The sequence below is a fragment of the Cetorhinus maximus genome, chromosome 28 (genome assembly GCF_964194155.1).
Source record: "Cetorhinus maximus chromosome 28, sCetMax3.hap1.1, whole genome shotgun sequence".
Lineage (NCBI taxonomy): Eukaryota > Metazoa > Chordata > Chondrichthyes > Lamniformes > Cetorhinidae > Cetorhinus > Cetorhinus maximus.
Window position 1 is genome coordinate 28,318,485 of NC_135906.1, and position 16,009 is coordinate 28,334,493.

General features: G+C 48.5%; 1 protein-coding gene and 1 long non-coding RNA gene across 4 annotated transcripts in view; both read right to left on the minus strand.

The window, feature by feature from the left end:
* Positions 1-16,009, minus strand: part of LOC144668981 (uncharacterized) — a 153,884-nt gene that overhangs the window by 54,015 nt on the left and 83,860 nt on the right. The gene's annotated exons all lie outside the window — the stretch shown is intronic.
* Positions 947-10,603, minus strand: nfil3-6 (nuclear factor, interleukin 3 regulated, member 6). 3 transcript variants are annotated; one of them, XM_078531489.1, is made up of 2 exons: positions 10,456-10,603; positions 947-2,494 (listed from the first exon to the last, which is right to left on the minus strand). In XM_078531489.1, the coding sequence occupies exon 2, from the start codon at positions 2,434-2,436 to the stop codon at positions 1,141-1,143; it is 1,296 nt and encodes a 431-aa protein (XP_078387615.1). In that variant the 5' UTR covers positions 2,437-2,494; positions 10,456-10,603; the 3' UTR covers positions 947-1,140. The 3 variants fall into 3 exon arrangements, with proteins under 3 accessions (XP_078387615.1, XP_078387613.1, XP_078387614.1); XM_078531487.1 differs by lacking the exon at positions 10,456-10,603 and adding an exon at positions 5,027-5,156; XM_078531488.1 differs by lacking the exon at positions 10,456-10,603 and adding an exon at positions 5,017-5,151.

Below are 16,009 nucleotides of genomic sequence, written 5' to 3' on the forward strand. Positions count from 1 at the left end.
ATGGTTCATGGGAAAATGGTGCACCTATTTCACTTGACTTTTTGGAATGGCTGTGAGTGAGACCTTGCCTCTTGGAGGCAACCCAGGTCCTGTTGTTCTTTAGGACAATATGTGGTCCTGTTGAGTTACTGCACCCACACTGTGCTCGCTCAGATAGTTCCCAATATTCTTTCTATTTCTCAAGCCTGTCCCTAAATGGCTGTTGCACCTTTCTTACAGACACAAGTCTGCATATCGTTAAAGCTACTGGATAGCATTTGTTCTTCTCTGCACTAACCACCACTCCGCAGCCCCACCCCTTACATCTTTGTGTTGGGGGGAGGGTGGGGGGGGGTGGTGGTGGGTGCCATCCAGGGCTGTCTTGCTTGGTTGCTACCCTGCCAGAATGAACAGGACTGGACTCAGCTGCGATGCCTCCTATAGTTGAATAGTTTGCCGATCACACCAGAAAGAATGGCTGCTTGGCTCAGATGCAGGCGGGTCTGCCAACGCCCACAGAGCTGACCCAAGCAAAGCTTGCCCCCTGCCCCCAGCCTTACCTCTCCTCTTTTGTGTTGGGGGTGGGGGTAAAGCTTTGCCTGGGTCAGCTCTGTGGGCGTTGGCAGACTCTCCTGCGTCTCAGCCAAGTAGCCATTCTTCCTGGTGTGATCAGCAAGCTATTCGACTATAGGGGGCATCACAGCCAAGTCCAGTCCTGTTCATTCCGGCAGGGTAGCAACCAAGCATGACGGCCCTGGGATAATACATCAGCAGGCCCTGAGTTTAACTGTGGTTGCTGCCCTAGCTCAGGTCAGCTAACTCCAGGCTGACTGACCCATCGAAATTCAGGCCCTTAAGTGTGTTTGGTCCCATTCCACATCGGGCAAAGCCTTTTGCAAGCCATGGAGAGAGCAGCCACTGGGTATTCTAACAGGTGTTTGAGTGTGAAGAATTTCCATTTCCAGTATGGTTTTAAAAGAGTTTATTACAACGACAGTGATTGATTAGAAAATAAAGTAAAAATATATTTACACGCATCTTAAGTCCACTTAGAACACCAACAATAAATATTTGCACAGACTCAGGTACTTGCAAATAACTTAACTACTTAAATGAGAAGCAAATCAAAATAAATGTACAAGTCTCAACAGGCACCTCTTCTTAGTTGAGATTGGAATACATTTGCTGAGAAAACATCTTCTTCAGCTGTGCCACCTCAGCTGAGAGGGAAGCAAGCTGATTCTTAAGGACATTGTTTTCTGATCTGTAGGTGGAGTCCTCCTTCAGAGTGTCTTTTGGATATCCTGGAGCTCCCTGGACACTGAGGTGGGCAGAATCCTGCATACATCGATAGTTCAGACCACGTTTGCTCTCATCTGGTAAGTGTCCAGTGTGAGCTCTCCAGGCAGGTGGTCCCAAACCAGCGCTAACCCCTCTGTCTGCCTGGGGCATCAAAGTGTTAGTGTAGCATCCCTGCTGTTGCTCCCTGACTTGGCCAACGGGTTGCTCAGGCGTGCCCCTGCCAAAGTTGCCCATCGCCATCTGGACCACCTTTACCTTCACGTCAACCTCGGCACTTTCTTCCACTCCAGCTCCGATCTTAAACCGCAGTTTGTGGGGCAAGCTCTTGACCATCTCTGTTAGCTCGAAGGACCTTGCTGGCTTCATGTTCTCACTGGGATACATTCTCCCAATGTCCACCTCTGCATCGCTGTTGGAGGACAGTTGGCTTTCAAAGTGGTCCTCGTGATTAGGAGAAAATTTGTCCTGGTCACTCAAGTGGTCATCAAAGAAGACAGGACTTCCGACGTTGGAGCTTCCTGGTGTAGAAATCCCAGAGTCTTCAGACACCATGTAGGACTCTTGTTCCACCCCAAGTTCAGCTCCAAACTGCTGATTCCTGGGTGGAAGACTCTTATTGTCCACAGGCTGCATGACGTAGCCATTATCAGGTCTAGGCAGGAAAGCTGGTTGGATGCCAGTGATGCAGCGGAGAGGCTGGGGGTTATTCTGGACAGATGGCGCCTCCGAGGAGTCCTTTATGAGACCGAACCTGAACTTTAAAGCTAAGAGTTCAGCCTTCAGTCTGGCATTCTCTTCCAGCAGGGCAATGACTCGCTGCTCAAGGACCATGTCGTTGACCCGACGCTTCTCTCGCGATCTCTTGGCCGCCTCGTTATTCTTCTTGCGCTTGTCCCAGTAGCTGTTGTCTTTCTTCTCATCCGGGATGAACTCTCGTTTTCTCCGGCTCATGGAGTTGGTGCCTTTATGTTTGATCTGCCTGGTGCCCAGTAGAGACCTGGCCAGGAGGTTGTTGGTGGTGAGCAAAGACACAGCTTCATCAGTGAAGGACAGGTGCGGAGCACAGAGATCCAGTGTGCGAGGGGGTTGCGTTACAACCTGGAGGTGGTCCGTCTTTGCTTCTCCAACCTCCTGGAATGATTCAACTACAGACATGTTTACGAAACTGATGGAACTGATTGCCTCAGACAGAAAATCTCAGTCGTGACATAACCTGTTAAAATAAGAAAGCAAAACACCGGATCATCAGCTTGTTTGAATGTTAATTTTGCATCTCTGCCTTAGGACCAGCTAGAGGCTGAAAGGATATTGGACTTTCAATTAATAAAACCCTTTGGTGTTAAGCATCTATCACACAGCCTGAACAGCCACTAGGGGGTGGTTATTTTGACAATTCTCTGTCGGATAGTGAAGCATCTAGGTTGTGTCCAACCTTCTCCAGCTCTGAAGCACGAACCTCCTACAAACAAACTATTATTGGCTCAGTATGACAAGGCTCCTTAAACATAATAACTTGGCTGAAGCCAAGAAACAAACACGGGGATGCCCGAGGTAGGTGGCAGTGTCTGTAACCCTTGCATTTTTTAAGAAGGTATCTTCTGAGAGTTCCGAATTTGCTGGTAAAATAATAGCAAGTTTAATGCTGCCCAAAGAGAGGAGATTTACACAGTCAGTTGTGAATTGTCACAGGTTACTGGGTCCACCATTATCCTCATGAATTTGGCATCCCAGGGTCAACTTCCTCCCCACTTTCAGGATCATGCTGGATTTGCTTTGTTTTTACCATTAAACTCAATGCAGAAAGTTAGGGCTGGCACTTAATGGTGCAAGGAGTCTTTTAATGGTGAGATTTATGTCCCTGTAATACCATTCAACCTCTCCAGCCTGGGAAGAGAGCCACTGAAGCTGTGAAGTCTCATTCCTCCAGGTAGTAAACTGTTCCTAGAGGTTTTGAAATGTAAAATTGAATTGTTTTCTTACTTTTTATTTCTGTCATTCATTCATTCTCTCTCACCGTATCTAAATTGACTCTAATCCACCCTCATTCCTCTATCTCCTGCAGTCCATATATCTGACAGATTAAGGAGGTGCTCTGTCAGTCCTGCCAGTCACTGAAATCCCAGCACTGTTATCAACTTGCACTTCCCTGTGAAAATATTTGGACTGAAGGCTGAGGGGATAAAATAACCTCAAGAAGCCTTTGCTTCTGGTCTGGTACAGCACACAACCATACTAAAAATAATCATTTCACACAAACATACTAAAAATAATCATTTCACACAACCATACTAAAAATAATCATTTTCCATCCAGAGTGTGCTGAAATTCTCCTGTGTTTGTTGTACTTGTCAGTCATAACACCAGTTCTTAATCGTGTACTGTATCTCATTCTGTCTTAAGGTCAAACTGCCATTTAAAACTCTGCTTGACCGCACCTTTTCGCTCTTCGTTTTAGTTAAACTCAATAACCTTTATTTATGTAACACCTCTTAACAGTGTAAAGCATCCCAAGGTGCTTCACAGGGGCATTATAAAGCTAATTTTTTTTGACTCTGAACCAGAAAACACATTAGGGGCTGATGTCCAATAGTTTGAAGGTCTATAAAGAACTTTATGGTTTTATGGAGTGTCTTAACGGAGGAGAGAGAGAGATAGAGAGAGAGAGGTGGAGCGGTGTTGGGAGGGTATTCCGGAGCTCAGGGTCTGGGCAGCTAAAGGCTTGGCCACCAGTAGTGGAACAATTAAAATCGGAAATGCTGATGAGACAGTGTTTGGGGGTCTCAGGGGGGTGGGGAGTGGGTGCTGGATCGTGTCTCCCTCACCGTTTGGAGTTTTAAACCAGGTTGCCTACGAAGTGAGCCAACCTTGTGGACACTGAACCAAATCACGGGGAAGGGTTGATTTAAAATAGATTAAAGCAATACTCTAGTAAAAACGCTAATAGGCAGCAATCGTTTTACAGTAAATACAGTAACCAATCCCAGGGCTAGCATAGTAAATACAGGTAAATGCTAATTACCAGGAGGGAGAGGTCACCTGGAACATTGTCTAACATTCAAAGCGCTTTCCAACACCCAGCCCGAGTGTATTTATTCCCTGTTTCACACAGAGTCATCGCGCTTGGTGCAAGGGACTTTCTCACATTGCAGGATTTACTGCCCCATCAGCCTATCCCCACTAAACTGGTCACACATTGGGAAGGGGTGGAACTGGAGTTCTTGGCCAGTATTTCAGGAGAGAGCTTCTCAGAGTTGTTTGTGAATTAAAGCCATGTTTCCCCACAGCACAGCACACACACTCACTCACACACACTCACTCACACACTCTGCCTGGTCCCTCGCTAACCTCTAAACTTCTCGGGCATTCGGTGTCACATTCACCAGTGTGGGAAACACTCTGCCAAGGTGGGCATTGGCTTTTAATTATCGCAAACTCGCTTCCCCCTCCAGAATAAACCCGCCGATTTATTAAACAAACACAATGTCAGACAGACCTGCCCACACTCGGTCTGACCCAGGCCAAGTGCTCTTAATTCCAAGATGCTCCACGTCCCACTCCCTCTGTTGCTAATTCAACACTGCGGATAATTCGACTTCAGCAAAGATCCTGAAGTCCCGGAATAGTTGGTGGGATGAACAGAGGAGAACACAGACAACATTCCCTGTTAACAGTCTCTCTCTCTCTCTCCCTCCCTCCTCCTCTCTGCAGAAGCTAAGAGAGAAAATAACCCCTCACATTTACTCACAGCTCGATTCCAGCGAGAAAGTATCTAAAGTCCCTCTCAGTTCCGAGTATGAGTTTCTTTTTCCTCGAAAGCAGATCTGTTCTGTCAGCAGGAGCTGGGTTGTCTAAGCTGTTGCAATAGTTTTTTTTTACCCCACCCTCCCCTCTCTCAGGAACTCCTCCCAGTGCTGGCGAACTCTCTCCTCCCTCTCCTTCAAACTATTTCTGTCTCTCACTCCTGCCCTTTCTGCAACTTGTATTTTTCCACTGCTCATTGGTCTGGAAACACTTTCCTACACCCGCCGGGTCCCTTGCTGGCTGTGTCCAGCACTCCCACCTCCCCCTCTTTGCCCCCCAGCTCTGGTGTGAAGTCAGTGCCCATTGGAGCAACTCCTGCTCTCAATCATTGTCACCTTTCATTTACTGAACTATTAGATCTACCTCCCCTACACCCCCCCCACAAATCACATTCTTTTTGTTTCCTTGCCCCCATGGTAAGCTTGTGATGTTTTACAGGGGGAGTGTGGGGAGTGTTTTACAGGGGGAGTGTGGGGAGTGTTTTACAGGGGGAGTGTTTTACAGGGGGGGTGTGGGGAGTGTTTTACAGGGGGAGTGTGGGGAGTGTTTTACAGGGGGAGTGTGGGGAGTGTTTTACAGGGGGGGGTGTGGGGAGTGTTTTACAGGGGGAGTGTGGGGAGTGTTTTACAGGGGGAGTGTTTTACAGGGGGGGGTGTGGGGAGTGTTTTACAGGGGGAGTGTGGGGAGTGTTTTACAGGGGGAGTGTTTTACAGGGGGAGTGTGGGGAGTGTTTTACAGGGGGGGTGTGGGGAGTGTTTTACAGGGGGAGTGTGGGGAGTGTTTTACACGGGAGGTGTGGGGAGTGTTTTACAGGGGGGGTGTGGGGAGTGTTTTACAGGGGGAGTGTGGGGAGTGTTTTACAGGGGGAGTGTGGGGAGTGTTTTACAGGGGGAGTGTGGGGAGTGTTTTACAGGGGGAGTGTGGGGAGTGTTTTACACGGGAGGTGTGGGGAGTGTTTTACAGGGGGGGTGTGGGGAGTGTTTTACAGGGGGAGTGTGGGGAGTGTTTTACAGGGGGAGTGTGGGGAGTGTTTTACAGGGGGGGGGGTGTGGGGAGGGCTCCTGTGCACAGTTTCTGCCAGACCCTTGATTATTGAGGAATTTCTGGGGGAGTCCAAGACCAGCTACAAACAGAAGGTTTACCAAGCACTCAGTGCTGCTCCTGATTGTTGACCCTTCCCCTTCTGAAGGGGCTGACTCCCATCAATTTCTTAACATCCTTCCTATGAGAGCTGGGCAGTGGTTGTCGCCAGCTGTTCGACCAGGGGGGTCCTCACACGCTCATACAGTCATTCGTCCACAGGAGGCCATTCGGACAACTGATCCATGCTGGCTCTCTGTCAAGCAATTCAGTCAGTCCCATGCCCCCGCTCTACCGCCACCTCCCCACCCCATTTCCCTGTAAGTTTAATTCCTGCAAGTGCCCAATCAATGTTCTTCTGAAATCATTGATCTTCTCTGCTTTCACCCCCCTCATAGACAGCGAGTTCCAGCTCGTTACCACTCACTGCATTAAAAAAGTTCTTCTTCCTGTGCTGTACCACCCCTCCCAAAAATACCCCTAAATCTGAGTTCCTTAGCCCTGTGTCATCAGCTAATGGGAACAGCCCTAAACTGCCCTTCCCCCCCTTTGCCAGCATGCTTCCAGCAGAGATCAGTGGTGAGGGGTAGCTGATTTTGTTGTCCAATTTTAGCCAGAGACACTGAGGTGAATCAGCAACTTGGCTTAGATCCAGTGACTCAGCAAAAACTGGAGAACAAACTAGAAAAAAGCTTTTTACGAGAAAGCTCCCATCTCCAGGGTATAGCTTTTTACTTTATATGGGAGTGAATTGTTCCTTTCTGAGAGTCACAAAGGAAGTCAGTGAGCCCCAGGATTGGTGGTTAAGTACCATTCAGGATTTGAGTATGTAAGTCCAGCAGTATTGTTAAACCAAGACCCTGCCTGTCCTCTCATGTTGATTAACCACATCACTATTTGGAGAAGGGCAGGTTGTTTTTATTTACCTATTGATTCTTTCATGGGCAAGACCAGTGTTTGTTGCCCATCCCTAATTGCCCTTGAACTGAGTGGCTTGCTAGGCCATTTTGAGAGGGCAGTTTGCTGTAGGTCTGGAATCACATGTAGGCCAGACTAGGTAAGGATGGCAGGTAGATTCCCTTCATTAGTGAACTAGATGGGGCTTTTTAAGTTTTCAATTCCAGATTTATTAATTGAATTTAAATTCCATGAACTACTATGGTGGGATTTGAACCCATGCTCCCAGAGCATTAGCTTGGGGCTCTGGGTTACTAGTCTAGCAACATTACCACTATTCCAGCATCTCCACATCTTTCTTTGGTCTTCTGGCCAATAATTATCTTTCATCCAATATCTAGTCATTATCTCATTGCTTGCTTCTGGAAACTTACTGCATACAAACTGGCTGTCAGAGTTCCTACATTACAACACTATAATTACAATTATAACACTTCAAAAGTATTTAATTGACTATGAAATAATTTGGAATATCCTGAGGTCATGAAAGATGTAGCGAAGGTGTTTTAGGTCATGGGGCAATGCCTCGATTTTAAAATTGCCATCCTCATTTTCAAATCCCTCCAAGGCCTCACCCCCTTCCTCACTCTGTAACATCCATGGGTTCTACAACCCTCTGAGCCTCCTGAAGTTCTGGCCTCTTGAACGTTCTTGAGTATATGTGCTCAGCCATTGGTGGCTGTGCCTTCAGCTGCCCTGTCCCCTCAGGTTTCAGGAGGTGCGCCCTTTGGCATATCCATAATGGGCTAACTCAACTGTTGAGAACTCCTGTGTTAATTGTCTACTGACAGCGATGTTGTGGTTAAGTGCTAGTGATGCTATTGTTCTGTGGCCTAATAATGGTGAAGTTATGATTAAATGTCCTGGTGATGGTAATGTTTTGGTTAAGTGTTCCAGTGATGGTTAACTAACCTCCTTAGCATTGCCCCTTATTGAATTATTCAACATGGTGCAAATATTCATAAATATTCATAAACTCAAAGAAAAAGTTCATGGATACAACCACAATCCCCGAAGCTCTACCAAAGGACAAGTCCTGAGAATCAGTGTGACTTAATAACTGTCTCAACACATGGAGCTGAGACTCAGACATGGCACACTTTTGAGTGTTGCTTTTTGCTCGTTTTGAGTGATCTCAGGGGGACAGTGACATCCTGCAAAGCAACACCACAAGTTGCCATGCATACCAGTTACTGCCATTCTGCGTACAAAACCCTGTGGGCAATGGTTCCAGAACAGCCTTGAGTGAAAATGAATCACTTTGTCTTAATTATAACCCATTGACAGCACGCAGCTAAATATATACCAGTTAAAAGACATCTTCCACTTTTACACCCAAGCACGAAGACAATAAAACTATCACTACTCTTCCTAGGTGACACATAATTAGAATCTGAATCTTTAGATTGGAGCCCACGCTGCTTACTGTCTTGGTCCAAACCTTCATCAATCAAATACTAATAAAAGGAAACACTATCACTCAGCTCCAAACACCCCTAAATCAGCACTGCCTAATTTTTAAAAAAGCAAGCCAAACACTAGGGTTCATTTCTAGAGGGGTAGAATTGAAAAGCAGGGAAGTTAAGCTAAACTTGGATTGAACCTTAAAGGCACCACACTTGGAGTACTGTTCTGGTCCTGTGAAAGGGATACGGAGGCAGTGGAGAAGGAGCAAAAAGATTCACCGGGATACTACCAGGACTGAAAGGGTTACCAGGAAAGGTCAGAAGAGTCTGGGGCTCTTTACTCTAGAAAAGAGGAGTTTGGGGTGACCTGATAGGGGTTTCCAAGATTATGAAAGGGGTTTGATGGTTGGACTTAGAGCAAATGCTTCTACTTGCGGAGGTGACTATCAGGGACTATCAATATAAGAGAGTCATCAATAAATCCAATAGGGAAGTCAGGAGAAATGTCCTTATCTGGAGAGTGATGAGAAGGTGGAACTCACTACCACAGAGAGTAGTTTAGGTGAATAGCATAGGTGCATTTAAGGGGAATCTAGGCGAGCACATACATACAAACATATGCACTAGGAGCAGGATTGGCCATTCGGCCCCTCGAGCCTGTTCTGCCATTTGAGAAGATCATGGCTGATCTGCTTGGGGGTCCAACTCCATATTCCATCTACCCCCGATAACCTCTGACTGCCTTGTTAGTCAACTATCTACCTCTGCCTCAAAACTATTTATTGACCCTGCCTCCACCGCTCTCTGGGGAAGAGAGTTCCAAAGACTTATGACCCTCTGAGAGAGAGAAAACATTTCTTCTCATCCTCATCTTAAATGGGAGATCCCTTATCTTTAAACTGTGCCCCTGGTTCTAAGTCTCTCCCACAATGGGAAACATCCTTTCAGCATCCAAGAGGGAGAAAGAAATAGAAGATTATGCTGAGGGGGTTCGATGAAGATGGGTGAGAGGAGTTTGTATGGTATTATGAACATCAGAACAGACTGGTTGGGCCATAGACCCTGTTTCTCTCCTGTACATTCTGCGAAATTCTATGTACTAATATTTATCCTTAAAACCAAAATAAATCCAACCTCACTCAGAATGAACAATTTCTCTTTCCCATTCACTACCTTTACCTCATTCCTCTCATCCGTTTCTCTCTCTGGTTCTTTCTCTCATTTACTTTCCTGTGCTGTCACAGTTCATTACCCACGTTTTCACTCCGGTTTATTTTCACTCTCACCCCTACTTTCACTTCTCTTTTTGTCGGTCTCTGTTTCTCTCTCTCTCTCTCGCTCTCCCTTTCTCAATATCTCCTTCACCAATATGTAAGTCATGCCATGGGTTGTTGCTGAGTTAGGGGAGAGTGGTCCATGGTTTCTGTAGCTATGAAGGATCGCCCATGAGCGAACACTCCATTCGAGGTTGGAATCTCACAGAGAGGCATTTAATAAGTCACAGCCCTGGGTTTAGAATCAGGTACCAGCTCTTAACATCGCTTGTAGCTGCCAAAAGAACCCACAAAGTTCTTCTTGTATAACTTGTTAAGAAACACAAAGAGTTAACCTCAACCTGTCCCTTAACTAAGATGCATTAATTTTAAAGGCATTTTTGAAATGTTGGCTGAATCTGCACAGAAGGAATTTCCAATCTCTGAAAGGTCCCACTTTTATGAAACAGGCCAAGTTTAAGAAGGCTGCTTAAAAATAGAAACCAGGTTTGCTAAAGGTGAGCCTCAGTCTTACCTAACCAATAATGCACTTGCAAACCACCCCCCCCACCTCCCAACCCAATCCCATCACAGACCAGCTCAGTGCAGGCAACATTAACTAAATCAGAGATGACTTAAGGATCTACCCACTGTGCTTTCAGACAAAAGAGACTTACCCCGGATTAACTCTTATACATCCTCCGTTCCTCCTAGCTTTGACAGACTGGCTTGCTTTAAAGCTTCTCTTGATAGTATCTATGCGCAATAATCTGTGTGCTTCCCTCTCCCTCACTCTGAGCTGCCGCCTCTCCTCTCGCCTCGCTCGGACAGTCAGCCAGTGTCGGGGGTGGTGGGGGGTGGTGGTGGTGGGAGAGGTGGTGTTGCTGTGAGACAGGGAAGAGTGTCACCTGAGGTAACCCTGAGCTGTCAAGCCTTCTTTTCTGATCCCAACCAGGATGCGCAGTCGCCTTGGCAACTGCATCCCCTTGGCAACAGATATGTGTGTGAGAACACGAGTATGTCAACCCCCGGATCGCCATGGCAACTCATGACGTCAAAGAAGCCAGAAATAGCCTCGGCAATTTCGCAAATGTTATTCCGTCGTAGGCTTTGCCATCAGTAAATCGGGGCAAATGTGTTTGCAAATAGATTGTCTCGAATTGTCTACATTATCAAATCTGCATCACCCTCACTAGTAATTCCTTAACCCTCTCGATGAATTCACATACATCTCAATTATTCCAGTGAAGTGGGCCAACAGCGCAGTGACCAGGCACACACCATCGGAAATGTGGGCTCATTTATATCCACATTGAACCAGGCTGTCGCACTTTTAGTAGGATGGGACCTGAGTCACAATGATGTTTCTGCATGTACGTCTGCAACTGGGACAAATCACAGCTATAATTAAGGGAGCTACAAAGTCCTGTCAGGTTTAACTCTGAGGTTTCAATGCTAATTCCAAACTCTGTAATGTTCCGATCTCGCACTCCAATCCAGCTCAGATTGGTGCTACACTGCAGGCATTACCCTCGCTATCCTACATTAGCTCCCAGTCCAGGGACATCCCCATTAAAATTCTCATCCTTATTTTCAAATCCCTTGATGGCCTTGTCCCTTCTAATTTCTGTAACCTCCTCTGTCCCTCTGTCCCTCTTTCCCTCTGTCCCTCTGAGATCTCGAGCGTTCCTCCAGTTCAAGCTTCTTGCACATCCACAATTTTTACCGCTCCAGCTGTGTCTACAGCTGCTTAGGGGTGAGCTCTGGAATTCTCTCCCTTCACCACTCTGCCTCTCTACCTCCTTCTCTTCCATTAAGACACTCCTTAAAATCTACCTCTTTGTTATAATATCTCCCCATGTGGCTCAGTGTGAAATTTAACACATCTGTGAAAGGTGCCTTTGGAGGTTTTACTAGATAAAAGTGCTATATGAATCCAAGTTGGAGTAAAACTGAGAAGCTGCACTAGGTGTGATCACATATGATGTGTCAGTGTCCCCAGCGTCTCAGTGTGCTGCCTTACTTTGCACTGTGACCCACTATATTCTAACCCTCTTATCCCCACTCACCAATCTTAGCCTTACCCCCACTGCCCCTCATTCACCCACTCACCTGAACCCCAGTCCCCTTTCACAGCCACTAACCTCAGTCCCACTCTCCCCACCCCTCCCATACCCACCAACCTCAGCCTCACTCTCCCTGCCCCTCCTCCACTCACCAACCTCAGCCTCACTCTCCCCACCCCTCCCATACCCACCAACCTCAGCCTCACTCTCCCCACCCCTCCCATACCCACCAACCTCAGTCCCACTCTCCCCACCCCTCCCATACCCACCAACCTCAGCCTCACTCTCCCCACCCCTCCCATACCCACCAACCTCAGCCTCACTCTCCCCACCCCTCCCATACCCACCAACCTCAGTCCCACTCTCCCCACCCCTCCCATACCCACCAACCTCAGCCTCACTCTCCCCACCCCTCCCATACCCACCAACCTCAGCCTCACTCTCCCCACCCCTCCCATACCCACCAACCTCAGTCCCACTCTCCCCACCCCTCCCATACCCACCAACCTCAGCCTCACGCTCTCCACCCCTCCCATACCCACCAACCTCAGTCCCACTCTCCCCACCCCTCCCATACCCACCAACCTCAGCCTCACTCTCCCCACCCCTCCCATACCCACCAACCTCAGTCCCACTCTCCCCACCCCTCCCATACCCACCAACCTCAGCCTCACTCTCCCCACCCCTCCCATACCCACCAACCTCAGTCCCACTCTCCCCACCCCTCCCATACCCACCAACCTCAGCCTCACTCTCCCTGCCCCTCCTCCACTCACCAACCTCAGCCTCACTCTCCCCACCCCTCCCATACCCACCAACCTCAGCCTCACTCTCCCCACCCCTCCCATACCCACCAACCTCAGCCTCACTCTCCCTGTCCCTCGCCCACCCACCAACCTCAGCCTCACTCTCCCCACCCCTCCCATACCCACCAACCTCAGCCTCACTCTCCCTGTCCCTCCTCCACTCACCAACCTCAGCCTCACTCTCCCCACCCCTCCCATACCCACCAACCTCAGCCTCACTCTCCCTGTCCCTCCCATACCCATCAACCTCAGCCTCACTCTCCCTGTCCCTCGCCCACCCACCAACCTCAGCCTCAGTCTCCCTGTCCCTTGCCCACCTACCAGCCTCAGCCTCACTCTCCCCACCCCTCCCATACCCACCAACCTCAGCCTCAGTCTCCCTGTCCCTCGCCCACCCACCAACCTCAGCCTCACTCTCCCTGCCCCTCCTCCACTCACCAACCTCAGCCTCACTCTCCCTGTCCCTCCTCCACTCACCAACCTCAGCCTCACTCTCCCCACCCCTCCTCCACTCACCAACCTCAGCCTCACTCTCCGTGTCCCTCGCCCACGCGCCAATCTCAGCCTTATTCTCTCCACTCCTCCCAGGGAAACTCTGGGAAATTCCTCCTGAGGTTATGCCCTTGAAAACCATGGTAACCACCTCTCCCCCTCCCGTCGCCCCAGCCTGGCATGTCCCATGGCCAAGTTAACCCATCCACCCACCCTGATGCACTATCTATGGCTTCTCACTTACAAAACTATAGCAAAGAAGACACTTGGGCCGAGTGGTCCATCCTGGTGCTCATGTGGCACGTGAACACCCTCCCCACCCTCCTCCAGGAGTGTAGTGATCCCTCACTTCTCATTTCTAAAAACTCGGTATCAGAGAAACAAGGTTTCTTCATATTTCTGGTTACTGGAGCCATGTGTTGCACACAGGGTTCTATGAACTTCCTTATTCTCAGAACAAGGCAATGTTTCATTAGGCTCCCATTATTAATGCTGGCTGCACTGGGTACTTTTCAAAGAATGTTTCACAAGTGCTGTGCCTGTGTGCCACATAAGGTCATGCACCAAGTGGGTGCCATTTAGCTGTGGAGAGTAGCCGGGCAAGGCAAAGAACCCCCCACACCCTATCCGGACACCATGTGGATGTGGAAAGGATGTTTCCTCTTGTGGGTGAGTCCAGGACTAGGCGGCACTGTTTTAGAATTTGGATCTCACCCTTTTAGGACAGAGATGAGGAGAAATATTTTCTCTCAGAGAGTTGTGTGAATTTGGAACTCTCTGCCTCAGAAGGCGATGAAGGTGGAGGAGGTGGGGGTCATTGAATATTTTTAAGGCAGAGGTAGATAGATTCTTGTTAGGCAAGGGAATCAAAGGTTATCGGGTGGTTGGATGGGAATGTGGAGCTCAAACCACAAACAGATCAACCATGATCTTATTGAATGGTGGAGCAGGGTCAAGGGCTGAATGGCCTACTTCTTATTTTTTATTCATTCATGGGATGTGGGTGTCACAGGCTGGAAGAGCATTTATTGCCCATCCCTAGTTGCTCTTGAGAAGGTGGTGGTGAGCTGCCTTCTTGAACCGCTGCAGTCCATGTGGTGTAGGTACACCCACAGTGCTGTTAGGGAGGGTGTTCCAGGATTTTGACCCAGCGACAGTGAAGGAACGGCGATATATTTCCAAGTCAGGATGGTGAGTGACTTGGAGGGGAATTTCCAGGTGGTGATGTTCCCATCTATCTGCTGCCCTTGTCCTTCTAGATGGTAACAGTCGTGGGTTTGGAAGGTGATGCCCAAGGAGCCTTGGTGAATTCCTGCAGTGCATCTTGTAGATGGTACACACACTGCTGCTACTGTGCGTTGGCGGTGGAGGGTGTGAATGTTTGTGGATGGGATGCCAATCAAGTGGACTGCTTTGTCCTGGATGGTGTCAAGCTTTTTGAGTGTAGTGGGAGCTGCACTCATCCAGGCAAGTGGAGAGTATTCCGTCACATTCCTAACCTGTGCTTTGTAGATGGTGGACAGGCTTTGGGGAGTCAGGAGGTGAGTTACTTGTCGCAGGATTCCTAGCCTCTGACCTGCTCTTGTAGCCACAGTATTTATATGGCTAGTCCAGTTCAGTTTCTGGTCAATGGTAACCCTCAGGATGTTGATAGTGGGGGATTCAGTGATGGTAATTCCATTGAACATCAAGGGGCGATGGTTAGATTCTCTCTTGTTGGAGATGGTCATTGCCTGACACTTGTGTGGCGCGAATGTTACTTGCCACTTGTCAGCCCAAGCCTGGATATTGTCCAGGTCTTGCTGCATTTGGACATGGACTGCTTCAGTATCTGAGGAGTCACGAATGGTGCTGAACATTGTGCAATCATCAGCGAACATCCCCACTCCTGACCTTATGATGGAAGGAAGGTCATTGATGAAGCAGCTGAAGATGGTTGGGCCGAGGACATTACACTGAGGAACTCCTGCAGTGATGTCCTGGAGCTGAGATGACTGACCTCCAACAACCACAACCATCTTCCTTTGTGCTAGATATGACTCCAACCGGCGGAGAGTTTTCCCCCTGATTCCCATTGACTCCAGTTTTGCTAGGGCTCCTTGATCCCACACTCAGTCAAATGCTCCCTTGATGTCAAGGGCAGTCACTCTCACCTCTCCTCGGGAGTTCAGCTCTTTTGTCCATGTTTGAACCAGTAATGAGGTCAGGAGCTGAGTGACTCTGGCAGAACCCAAACTGGGCCTCGGTGAGCAGGTTATTGTTAAGCAAGTGCCGCTTGATAGCACTGTTGATGACCCCTTCCATCACTTTACTGATGATGGAGAGTAGACTGATGGTGCAGTAATTGGCCGGATTGGATTTGTCCTGTTTTTTGTGTACAGGACATACCTGGGCAATTTTCCACATAGCCAGATGGATGCCACTGTTGTAGTTTTACTGGAACAGCTTGGCGATGGATGCGGCAAGTTCTGGAGCACAAGTCTTCAGTACTGTTGCCAGAATATTGTCAGGGCCTATAGCCTTCGCAGAATCCAGTGCCTTCAGCCATTTCTTGTTATCACATGGAGTGAATTGAATTGGCTGAAGACTGGCATCTGTGATGCTGGTGACCTCCGGAGGAGGCCGAGATGGATCATCCACTCAGCATTTCTGGCTGAAGATTGTTGCAAATGCTACAGCCTTATCTTTTGCACACTCCCCCCTCCGCAATGTCCAAGGGCTCAAACACTCCTTTCAAGTGAAGCAACATTTCACTTGCACTTCGCTCCATTTAGTCTACTGCATTCGCTGCTCCCAATGCGGTTCCCTCTACATCGGAGAGACCAAACGCAGACTGGGTGACCGCTTTGCGGAACACCTTCGGTCTG